Source organism: Babylonia areolata, chromosome 34 (assembly GCF_041734735.1).
Source record: "Babylonia areolata isolate BAREFJ2019XMU chromosome 34, ASM4173473v1, whole genome shotgun sequence".
NCBI lineage: Eukaryota > Metazoa > Mollusca > Gastropoda > Neogastropoda > Buccinidae > Babylonia > Babylonia areolata.
This window is the reverse complement of record NC_134909.1, coordinates 17,875,984-17,888,483: the sequence shown is the minus strand read 5'-3', so window position 1 is coordinate 17,888,483 and position 12,500 is coordinate 17,875,984. Positions and strand designations below refer to the sequence as shown.

The 12,500-nt window shown below is 45.5% G+C and overlaps 1 protein-coding gene across 2 annotated transcripts in view; it reads right to left on the bottom strand.

Moving 5' to 3' along the window:
• The window catches only part of LOC143277400 (cilia- and flagella-associated protein 44-like), a 73,323-nt gene that overhangs the window by 55,501 nt on the left and 5,322 nt on the right, over positions 1-12,500 (bottom strand). For both annotated transcript variants that reach the window (XM_076582191.1, XM_076582192.1), the window contains 5 exons: positions 11,070-11,358; positions 9,283-9,445; positions 6,739-6,878; positions 5,132-5,311; positions 1,408-1,687 (listed from right to left, as the gene is read on the bottom strand). In XM_076582191.1, coding sequence (XP_076438306.1) covers positions 1,408-1,687; positions 5,132-5,311; positions 6,739-6,878; positions 9,283-9,445; positions 11,070-11,358 — 1,052 coding nt within the window. The remainder of the gene's footprint in view (positions 1-1,407; positions 1,688-5,131; positions 5,312-6,738; positions 6,879-9,282; positions 9,446-11,069; positions 11,359-12,500) is intronic.

Here is a 12,500-nt window from a genome sequence, read left to right as displayed (position 1 = left end):
GTTTAAATAACATACTTACCATGACCCAACTAGTGCAGACTCCGGCAGGGGTCTGACATTCCTGTCCTGTGCAAACTACTATCCGCCTATGCGGAGAAAACGAAAGTACTACGGCCGATAACCTCCCGGAAGTAGGTAACCTCCCCTTTGTCAGTTTTCAACATTGTGCTGTGCTGTGTTGTGTTGTGTGTGTTGTGTTGTGCTGCCTTGTGATGTGTGTGTTCTGTTGTGTTGTGTGTTACGTTGCATTGTACTGTGTTGAGTTGTGTGTTGCATTGCGCTGTGTTGTGTTGTATTGTGCTGCACTGTACTACCTTATCTTGCCTTGACTTGCTTGTTACTGTTCAGGAAGTGTAATTTGGCTGTGAACTCTGGTTTCTTCATGTATGTGAATGCTTCTTTCGTATGAATTAAAAATAATTATATAAATATCTAAATGAATAGATGAATCAATAAATGAATAAATTTATAATAAAATTACTAGATAACTAAATGATAAATAAATAAATGAATAAATGAATGAATAAGTGAATAATGAATAAATGAAAAATGAATAAACAAATAAATGGATAAATAAATAACTAGATAAATAAATAAGATCAATGAATTAAAAAAAAACCATACAAATGAATAAAGAAAATGAATAAATGAATAAACAATAAATAATAAACAAAAATAGATTAATCAATAAATAAACTGAATATTAAATGAATAAACAAGTAAATACATAAAGGAAATATATCTATCTATATATATATCTCTCTCTATATATCTCTATCTATCTATCTATTATGTAATCTGGGTAAGGAAGACGAGCTACATTTTGTGTTATGTTGCCCTGCCTTGAGTGACCTCAGACAAAAATTAATCCAACCAAAGTATTATAAAGATCCATCTAACTTTAGATTTAATTTGCTCATGTCGTCAAGACATGTGTCTACTCTGCGTAACTTGGCCATTTATATATATGAGGCATTGAAGAGATTGAGAATAGTTACGACGTGAATGTTGTTGAACATCTGTGTTAGATATTTTTTGGTTGGTTTGTGTTGAAGATGCATAGTGTGTCATGTAAAATCTTATGTATCTTTCTTTAATGTCACCCCCTTCAGTAAGGGGCTTTGGCCTTTATCTGAATAAAAAAATCATTATCGTTATCGTTATCATTATCTATCTATCTCTACATCTCTCTCTCTCTCTCTCTCTCTCTCTCTCTATATATATATATATATATGAAAATAAAATAATTAATAAATGAACACACACATACATATACATACATGTATATTCTTTTTCTTTCTTTCTTTCCTCGTTTTTTTGTTGTTGTTTTTTTCTTTTGTTTTTTGGTGTGTTTTTTTTTTCCCCTTTCCTTTCTTCTCTCTTTAATTAAAAAAAAAAAAAACTGACCCGGATGTAGCCGTCCACACCCACGGTCATCAGCTCCCCCTCGTCCAGCAGAATCTGCATGATGGGTCCGTGGTGACACGCCTTGCGGCCCCGCCGCACGATCTCCACCTTGATGAGGCCCCCGTCCCACAGGAGCAGGTTGCCCCACTCGCTGCCGGAGAGAACCTTGCCGTCCGGCAGCTCCACGTAGCCCTCGATGTCGGAGATCTCCGTGCGGCCGAAGCGACCCAGCTCCCCTTGCAGCTTCAGGCCCGTGAAGGTGTCCGCCATCTTCCAGAACCTGTTGGTGGACAACGGAGTGGAGCGGAGCTTTGAGACGAAAGAGCAACAACAACGAGGCTAGGGTTGAGAGTCAAGGATTAACTCACTCAGTACGGCCAGCCCTCTCTTCTCCTCTACACAGACCCCTCGGATGTCCAGTGGGTGTCTCAATGACCCAACCTTCATCTTCTGTCGTCAGAATTGTGGTATTCTTTGTCAACATTCACCTCTTCAGTATAAGAGCCTTCCGCTTGCAATATTTTGATGGTGGTAATTGGGGTGAAACGCTGTTAAAGTCGTCTCTTTCGCCGTTCGTATGGAGAGAGTTAACAAAGTTGGACTGGTGGAGCGGAGCTCTGAAATGAAAGATCCCCCCGAAAGCGGAGTATGGCTGCCTACATGGTGGAGCAAAAATGGTCCTCCACGTAAAAGCCCACTCGTGAACATACGAGTGAACGTGGGAGTTGCAGCCCACGAACGAAGAAGAAGAAGAAATGAAGGACACAACCAGGCGAGGATCAAGAGTGAAGGAATAACAAACAACAAAGTGCAGTATTTGTATTTGTGTTTCTTTTTATCACAGCAGATTTCTCTGTGTGAAATTCGGGCTGCTCTCCCCAGGGAGAGCGCGTCGCTATAATACAGCGCCACCCATTTTTTTGTATTTTTTCCTGTGTCCAGTTTTATTTGTTTTTCCTATCGAAGTGGATTTTGCTATAGAATTTTGCCAGGAACAACCCTCTTGTTGCCGTGGGTTCTTTTACGTGCGCTAAGTGCATGCTGCACACGGGACCTCGGTTTATCGTCTCATCCGAATGACTAGCGTCCAGACCACCACTCAAGGTCTAGTGGAGGGGGAGAAAATATCGGCGGCCGAGCCGTGATTCGAACCAGCACGCCCAGATTTTCTCGCTTCCTAGGCGGACGCGTTACCTCTAGGCCATCACTCCATGAACAAGATACACAACTTCAAGTCAATGAAACAGCAATGAAGCTAGAATTTTGAGAATCAAGGACTAACAAATGATAATAAAAGAGTGGTAACTCTCTCTCTCTCTCTGAATGTACAAGGTACACAACTTCAAGTCAATGAAAAGACAACCAGTCTAGGGTCGAGAGTGAAGGAATAACAAACAACAAAGAGTGGTAACTCTCGCCATGTACAAGGTACACAACTTCAAGTCAATGAAAAGACAACCAGTCTAGGGTCGAGAGTGAAGGAATAACAAACAACAAAGAGTGGTAACTCTCGCCATGTACAAGATACACAACTTCAAGTCAATGAAACAGCAATGAAGCTTGGATTTGAGAGTCAAGGATTAACAAACAGTAATAAAACAGTGGCAACTCTCTCTCCCTCCACGCACAAAGTACACAACTTCAAGTCAACAAGGCTCGGAGAGTAAAGGGTTAACAAACGACAAAGAGCAGTAACTCTCTCCATGTACGAAGTACACAACTTCAAGTTTAATCTGGGGTGGAGTGATGGCCTAGAGGTAACATGTCCGCTTAGGAAGCGAGAGAATCTGAGCGCGCTGGTTCGAATCATGGCTCAACCGCCGATATTTTCTCTTCCTCCACTAGACCTTGAGTGGTGGTCTGGACGCTAGTCATTCGGATGAGACGATAAACCGAGGTCCCGTGTGCAGCATGCACTTAGCGCACGTAAAAGAACCCATGGCAACAAAAGGGTTGTTCCTGGCAAAATTCTGTAGAAAAATCCACTTCGATCGGAAAAACAAAGAAAACTGCATGCAGGAAAAAATACAAAAAAAAAAAAAAAAAGGGTGGAGCTGTAGTGTAGTGACGCGCTCTCCCTGGGGAGAGCAGCCCGAATTTCACACAGAGAAATCTGTTGTGATAAAAAGAAATACAAATACAAATACAAATATTGCTTACGCTACCGATTCAGCCAACACACAGGTAAACAGGAAGGTACATTGGAACAAGCCTGGACACTTCCTCAAGTAAGGGAGCTCTGGGCTTCTCCTTCATTCGATCATTCGACAACAAGCTTCATTTCAGGCTGGACTGGTTGTTTCAGTTTCAATGTCAGTTTCTCGAGGATGCGTCACTGGACTTGAACAAAGTCTATGTACGCTACACTGCACCACATCTGCTAGGCAGATGCCTGACAGCAGCATAACCCAACTTGCTTAGTCAGGCCTTGATACATTAGTGATGGCCTTAAGTGGAGTGATGGCTTAGAGGTAACGCGTCCGCCTAGGAAGTGAGAGAATCTGAGCGCGCTGGTTCGAATCACAGCTCAGCCGCCGATATTTTCTTCCCCTCCACTAGACCTTGAGTGGTGGTCTGGATGCTAGTCATTCGGATGAGACGATATACCAAGGTCCCGTGTGCAGCATGCACTTAGCGCATGTAAAAGAACCCGTGGCAACAAAAAGCTTGTTCCCGGTAAAATTCTGAAGGAAAATCCACTTCAATAGGAAAAACAAATAAGACTGCACGCAGGAAAAAATTTTTAAAAAAAGGGTTGTGCTGTAGTATAGCGATGCGCTCTCCCTGGGGAGAGCAGCCCGAATTTCACACAGAGAAATCTGTTGTGATAAAAAGAAATACAAATACAAATATATTATATTTGTGCACCTATCAGAGTGGATTTCTACTACATGACTTTTGCCGAAAGTAAAAACTTTTGCTGCCATAGGTTCTTTTTCAGTGCGCCGAGTGGGTGCTGTACACGGGACCTTGGTTTATCGTCTTCATCCGAATGACTGGACGCTCAGTTTTGATTCTCCAGCAGTCAAACTTGGGAGAAAGGGCAAGACTGGGAATCAAACCCAGACCCTCACAGACACTGTGTCAGCAGATGGATGCCTTCCTTCCCTATTCTGCCCCTCTCCTTCTGGGTGACTGGCTTTTGTTGGGAAGTAAAACACACTGGACACACGGAGGTACACAAACACAGACATTTGCAAGCTTGCACAAACACACACACACCAACACACACACACACACACACACATACACCACCACCACCACCATCCTCACCACCACACCTTTCCCCCCCACCACAATCACCAACACCCACACCCCCAACCACCCCCACCACCACTACCCCCACCCATCCCAGCCCCCACCTTCCACCACCACCCCCTCCACCACCACAACCCCCCACAACCCTCATCCCCACACCCACCCACTCCCTCCACCCACTCCTCCACCCCCCCACAAGCCCCCCCCCACACACACACACACCACCACCACTACCACCACCACCACCACCATCCCTACCACACCACCACACACCCCACCCCCACCACAATCAACAACACCCACGCCCCCAACCACCCCCACCACCACTACCCCCACCCATCCCAACCCCCACCTTCCACCACCACCACCCCCTCCACCACTACAACCCCCCCCACACCCACCCACTCCCCCCCCCCCCACAACCCCCCCCTCCACCCCCCCACCCCACACACACACGCCCACTGACCGGATGTGGGAGGTGCCGGCCGTGGTGAGCTGCCCCTCCAGCTCGGCGGCGAAGGTGACGCGGAAGACGTCCTGGGAGAAGGCCTTGGTCCTCAGCATGATCTGCTCCTGCCGCCAGTCCCACACCGTCAGCATGAAGTCCGGGTCCCCCCCTTGCGAGGCCAGCAGCTCCCCGTCAGGGCTGGAAAACACACACGGGGAGGGAGGGAGTTGGTTAAAACCTCCTTCAGTGCGAGAGGGGGAAAAAAAAAAGAGTAGAAAGTGGTTTTTCAAGTCATAAAACAAGATCCAAAACAATAAAGCTAAAACTGAGAAAATGGTTTGGAGATATATATATATATATATACCACTCTAGATAAACTGTGTGAATTTTCAGCCTTCCAGACTTATTTCCCTTTTTCTGATGACGTCATCAGTGATGTCCCTACGCATGTGCATATGTTCCATGGCACTCAAGGGGTTAACTCCTTAACTCCTTCACCACCAAGTTTCTGTGGCGAAAAACCGCTCTGCAAGCGCCAGATATTTTTCTTAGATACGATGCTCTAAAGTCAACAGGCTTTGGTTCGTGTCAAAACGACGCAATGGACTTGTTCCCTTCGGGGAGCGATGGTTAGTCATTGTTCCACTCATTGTTCTGGATACTGATTTGTGTCTTGAAACACCACTTTTTACTGGGTTTTTCCCGCCGGCAGTCAAGATGTTAATGTTGAAATGACATTGAAATAACTGGCTTGTTTGCTGCATGATTCGCCTTATAATCAAATCAACTGAGCAATGCCGTTTTGCCTGATAAAATCATCAAACCCTCCATGACTGATTAAGTTGAATCGTACATTTGTGGGGAGTGACTTCCAACTGTTTGTACGAGTGGGCATTGAAGTGAATGATGCTGTTTACCCTGCAGTGTTGTACATTCACTTCCTGGGAAACTGATGCCCTTGACCGCTCTCGCTGGAGGATGCTGTGCTCTAGTGGCATAAAGACATTTGAAAACAAGAGAACGCTGGCCATTAAGGAGAAGCGTGAGCAAAGGAAGCAGGGCTCAACTTCTGGAGATGTTTTCCTTTGCAACACCTGTGGGAAGTGCTGTGCATCCAGAATCGGCCTCTTCTCCCATATGAGGACGCACACCGACAGATAAGCCTGCCTGACTACTCATCCGTCGGTCTGACGGGAGACTCCATCGTTGTACATCGGGTCTTCTTCTTCTTCTTCTGTGTTCGTGGGCTGCAACTCCCACGTTCACTCGTATATGCGCGAGTGGGCTTTTACGTGTATGACCGTTTTTAACCCGCCATGTAGGCAGCCATACTCCGCTTTCGGGGGTGTGCATGCTGGGTATGTTCTTGTTTCCATAACCCACCGAACGCTGACATGGATTACAGGATCTTTAACGTGCGTATTTGATCTTCTGCTTGCGTATACACACGAAGGGGGTTCAGGCACTAGCAGGTCTGCACATATGTTGACCTGGGAGATCGGAAAAATCTCCACCCTTTACCCACCAGGCACATTCACCGTGATTCGAACCCGGGGCCCTCAGATTGAAAGTCCAACGCTTTAACCACTCGGCTATTGCGCCCGTCGTACATCGTGTCGACTCACCTGAAGGTGAGAGAAGAGTAGGAAGCCTCGGTCCCCCCTCGCAGTATCCGGTACAGTTTGAGCGACGGGAACTCAAAGATGTTGATGTTGGGTGCTTTGCCCTTCTCCCCCACAGCGAAATGTTTCCGGTCTGGATGAACCTGAAAAGTAATATGTCATCATGGCTGAGTTTTAAAAGTGAGAAGAAAAAAAAGAAAAGAAAAAAAAAAAGATCTAACTCTGAGCAAAATGAACTGCGTTATTCTTTAACGTTGTACTCCTGTTCATTTTTTGATTACAGTGATTTGATCTCTCACAAAATGGCTGTAGCATCTGTAGAAACAAGCAAATAGGGGTCACTTAAAGCTAACAAAAGAAGAAGAAGAAATCACATTGCCTCATGGATTACACTTGTTTTTTTTAAGATGAAGAAGAAATAAAATAAACACTTCTCACACATGTTAAAAATCACACAGACAAGTTTCAGCTGTTTTAACCCTTTCTTTGCATTGCCTTTCAGTGTCTTAAGAACACAAGTGCAGCAACATTAACCCTTTCAGTACAATGAGGACACAGCTTGTGCAACATTCCTTGCCTGTGAGATTTCAGCTTCACATGACTGATTTTTACATGAATGACAGTCTGCATTGATCATTCACACACTGTCTTACATATCAGGCATCTGTCCTTCCCAGCAGATGTGGCATAACGTACTGTAACAGTGCTGGACTTTCAATCTGAGGGTGCCGGGTTTGAATCTCGGTAACGGCACCTGGTGGGCAAAGGGTGGAGATTTTTTCCGATCTCCCAGGTCAACATATGTGCAGACCTGCTAGTGCCTGAACCCCCTTTGTGTGTATACGAATGCAGAAGATCAAATACGCATGTTAAACATCCTGTAATCCATGTCTGCGCTCAGTGGGTTATGGGAACAACAACATATTCAGCACGCACACCCCAAAAAATGGGAGTATGGCTGTCTACATGGTGGGGTAAATAATCAAAATGGTCATACACGTAAAATGTTACATGTCTGTCAGAGTGTGTATGTGTGTGTGCCTGAAATCTGATTGAATGATGCAGGAAACAAATGATGAGCGCCCAATGGCAGCCATCAGTCGGCTCTACCTAGGTAGGCAGCCTGTTGTGCAAATGACCTCATGTTTGTAAAGCGCTTAGAGCTTGGTCTCCAACCAATGATAGGTGCTATGTAAGTATCCACATCACTATATCACTACATAACGGCTGTAGCTACTTTCGTTTCCTCTGCATAGGCGGATAGTAGTTTGCACAGGACAGGAATGTCAGACCCCTGCCGGAGACTGCACTAGTGGGTCATGGTTAAGTATGTGTGATTAAAACTCTCTTCCATTACAAATGACACAATCAAACTTGGCAGTACATCCATCCCTCTTTCCAGTTCAGTCAAGAACCTCAACGTTGTCCTTGACAACACACTGTCCATGCAAAAATTTATCAGTCAGACATGTCAATCCTGCTACTGTCAATTTCGGCGTTTCAGTTCCGTCCAGAAATATCTGTCCACTGACCCAACATCTAGACTTGTCGTTTCTCTCATTCTCTCTTGCCTTGACTACTGTAACTCTCTATTGGTTGGTTTGCCTGCTTCATCCATTCAGTCTCTTCAGCACATACAAAACTCTGCTGCCCGACTCGTCCTCAGAAAGAAAAGATCTGAGCACATCACTCCTCTTTTGCAACATCTCCACTGGCTCCCTGTCTCACACAAAATAAAGTACAAGATCAGCACTCTATGTTATACATGTATTCACAAATCTGCCCCTTCCTATCTCTGCGTCTGCCTTCACTTCTACACTCCATCTCGCTCTCTACGATCGGCTTCGGATCCACTCTGTTTACGCATACCCAGATTCAAACACTCGACTGTTGGCTGCCTTTCTTTCTCTGTCTCTGGACCTTGCAACTGGAATGAACTTCCTCTTTCGCTTCGTCAAGTCTCCACACTAAGCTCTTTCAAGTCTGGCCTTAAAACCTACCTCTCCCCAAAATAGCGTCCCTTCCCTGCCTCTTCCTTGTCTTCAGTTTCTCCAGTTTTAGAGTTATGCATGCGTGTGAATGACTGGTGTGAAAGTGCTTTGATTTGTCTCTGCACAAGACAGGCGCAATAGCCGAGTGGTTAAAGTGTTGGACTGTCAATCTGAGGGTCCCGGGTTCGAATCACGGTGACGGCGCTTGGTGGGTAAAGGGTGGAGATTTTTACTATCTCCCAGGTCAACATATGTGCAGACCTGCTAGTGCCTGAACCCCCTTCATGTGTATATGCAAGCAGAAGATCAAATACACACGTTAAAGATCCTGTAATCCATGTCAGCGTTCGGTGGGTTATGGAAACAAGACCATACCCAGCATGCACACCCCCGAAAACGGAGTATGGCTGCCTACATGGCAGGGTAAAAACGGTCATACACGTAAAAGCCCACTCGTGTGCATACGAGTGAACGCAGAAGAAGAAGAAGAAGAAGTCTCTGCACAAGATTCAGCGCTATACAAATACCATTATTATTATCATCATCATCAACTCACCGCCAGCGCTCCGATACTTCCCCCGCTGGTGGAGCGGAGGTAGGTGTGTTTCTTGGTCTGGATGTTCAGCAGCTGCAGAATGTTCCCTGCCATGAACAGCAGGTGCTTCTCATCCAGGAGGTACAGGTTGTGGCGGCGGTGACAGTCGTAGCCAAACGAGTATCTGACCCTCGTTAAGGAGAGAACAGCAACGAAAAATGTGGAGAGCACGTATTTTAAAAATGAATTGATAACAAAGGAAAGAAAGGGAAATAAGTGGATGTGGAATATGAATAAAAGTGTGTGGGAAAATGGAAAACAAATGTATACAGAGTGATTACCAAGAAGATAAAGACACAGACACATACACACACACACAGATACAGACACAGACAGACAGACAGACACACACACACACATACACAGAGATCAATAACAATCAATCAGTCAATGAATTAATCAATCAATCAACATTCCCAAGATAATGGACAATAACAAAACTCATTAACCAGCTAGCTGACAGATCAAAATCAAATAGCACACTACAGTATGAAATGAAGCAAAACATTAAGCATAATAACAATACGGAGAGAAAGAAAGTACGGAAGACAAACAGACAGGCAGAAAGAAAGAAAGAAACATAACGAATAAAACAGAAAAAGAAAGAAAAACACATTTTTTTGCCTACGTCCACCAATCCAAGACCCCATCCATCCAATCTTCTCCCTGAATCCAACCATCCATCCATCCATCCGTCTGTTTGTCTGTCCATTCTTTTTGTCAGTCTGTCCATTCATCCATCCATCCATCCGTCTGTCCATTTGTCAGTCTGTCCATCCATTTGTCAGCCTGTCCATCCTCCCATCAGTCCATCCTTCCTTCCATGTATATCCTTCTATCCATCCATCCTTCCTTCCATCTATTCACCTGTCCATCTATTCATCCATCTGTCTGTCCGCCCCTCCATCCGTTCGTCAGTCCGTCCATCCATCCACCCTTACATCCATCCATCCATCATCCATCCATCCAACAACCTGTTCATCTATCCATCCATCTGTCCATCCATTCATCCATCCATTTGTCAGTCTGTCCGTCCACCCATCTATCCAACAACCTGTCCATCCATCCGTCCATCTGTCTGTCCATCCATCAATCTGTCTGTCCATCCATCCGTCCATCTGTCTGTCCATCCATCCATCTGTCCATCTATCCATCCATCTGTCTGTCCATCTATCCATCCATCTGTCTGTCCATCCATCCGTCCATCTATCCATCCATCTGTCAGTCCGTCCATCCACCCATCTGTCTGTCCATCCATCCGTCCATCTATCCATCCATCCATCTGTCAGTCCGTCCGTCCACCCATCTATCCAACAGCCTGTCCATCTATCCATCCATCCATCTGTCTGTCCATCCATCCACCCATCTGTCTGTCCATCTATCCATCCATCTGTCCATCCATCCATCTGTCAGTCCGTCCGTCCACCTATCTATCCAACAGCCTGTCCATCTATCCATCCATCTGTCTGTCCATCCATACGTCCATCTCTATTAATCCGTCCGTCCACCAGTCTGTCCATCCATCCGTCCACCTGTCTGTCCATCCATCCATCCATCTGTCTGTCCATCCATCCGTCCATCTATTCATCCATCTGTCTGTCCATCTATCCATCCATCTGTCCATCCATCCACTTGTCAGTCCGTCCGTCCACCCATCTATCCAACAGCCTGTCCATCTATCCATCTATCTGTCTGTCAATCCGTCCGTCCACCCATCCATGCAGTGATAATGTTAACGCCCAGGATACTGCAGGGTCAAGAGGTCGTCAGGCAGCCCCGACCCCTCCGTCACTGTCGCCCTGGACATCATCTGCTCGTAATTGTAGTAGAAATCCACAGGGATTTTCTTGGCCTCCTCCTCCTCCTTCTTCTTCTTCTCCTCTTCCTCTCCTTCTCCTCCTTCCTTCTCTCCTTCCGCCGTCTCCGCCCCCTCTTCTTTCTCCTTCTTCTCATCTTCTGTTTCGTCCTTGTCTGCGTTTTCTTTCTGGTCGTCTTTCTTCTCTTCTCCTTCTTCTGCGTCGGCCTTCTTCTCCTCGCCTGTCGGAGAGAGCAGAGTCTGTTTGTGAATGAATATGCTGGATCGCTCTCTTCCTTTGGTAAGTTCTCAACTACACTCTGACGTTTTAAGCAATCATGTCGGCAATACGGCCGCAACTATCAGTTTGACGTTTTGACCTGTCACGTTGACAATATGGCCACAACTACAGTGTGACATTTTAACCTGTCATGTTGGCAATACAGCCATAACTACATCATGACAGGTTAACCCATAATGTAGGCAATACAGCCATAACTACAGAATGACAGTTTAACCCATAATGTAGGCAATACAGCCACAACTACAATGTGACAGTTTAACCCATAATGTAGGCAATACAGCCACAACTACAATGTGACAGGTTAACCCATAATGTAGGCAATACAGCCATAACTACAGCACGACAGGTTAACACAATCATGTGGGCAATACAGCCATAACTACAGCATGACAGGTAAACCCATAATGTAGGCAATACAGCCATAACTACAGCATGACAGGTAAACCCATAATGTAGGCAATACAGCCATAACTACAGCATGACAGGTTAACCCATCACATGGGCAATACAGCCATAACTACAGCATGACAGGTAAACCCATAATGTAGGCAATACAGCCATACCTACAGCACGACAGGTTAACACATCATGTGAGCAATACAGCCACAACTACAGCACGACAGGTTAACCCATCATGTGGGCAATACAGCCATACCTACAGCACGACAGGTTAACACATCATGTGAGCAATACAGCCACAACTACAGCACGACAGGTTAACCCATCATGTGGGCAATACAGCCATACCTACAGCACGACAGGTTAACACATCATGTGAGCAATACAGCCACAACTACAGCACGACAGGTTAACCCATCATGTGGGCAATACAGCCATACCTACAGCACGACAGGTTAACACATCATGTGAGCAATACAGCCACAACTACAGCACGACAGGTTAACCCATCATGTGGGCAATACAGCCATACCTACAGCACGACAGGTTAACACATCATGTGAGCAATACAGCCACAACTACAGCACGACAGGTTAACCCATCACATGGTTAATACAGCTACAACTACAACGTGACAGGTTATACCATAATGTAGGCAATACAGCCATAACTACAGCATGA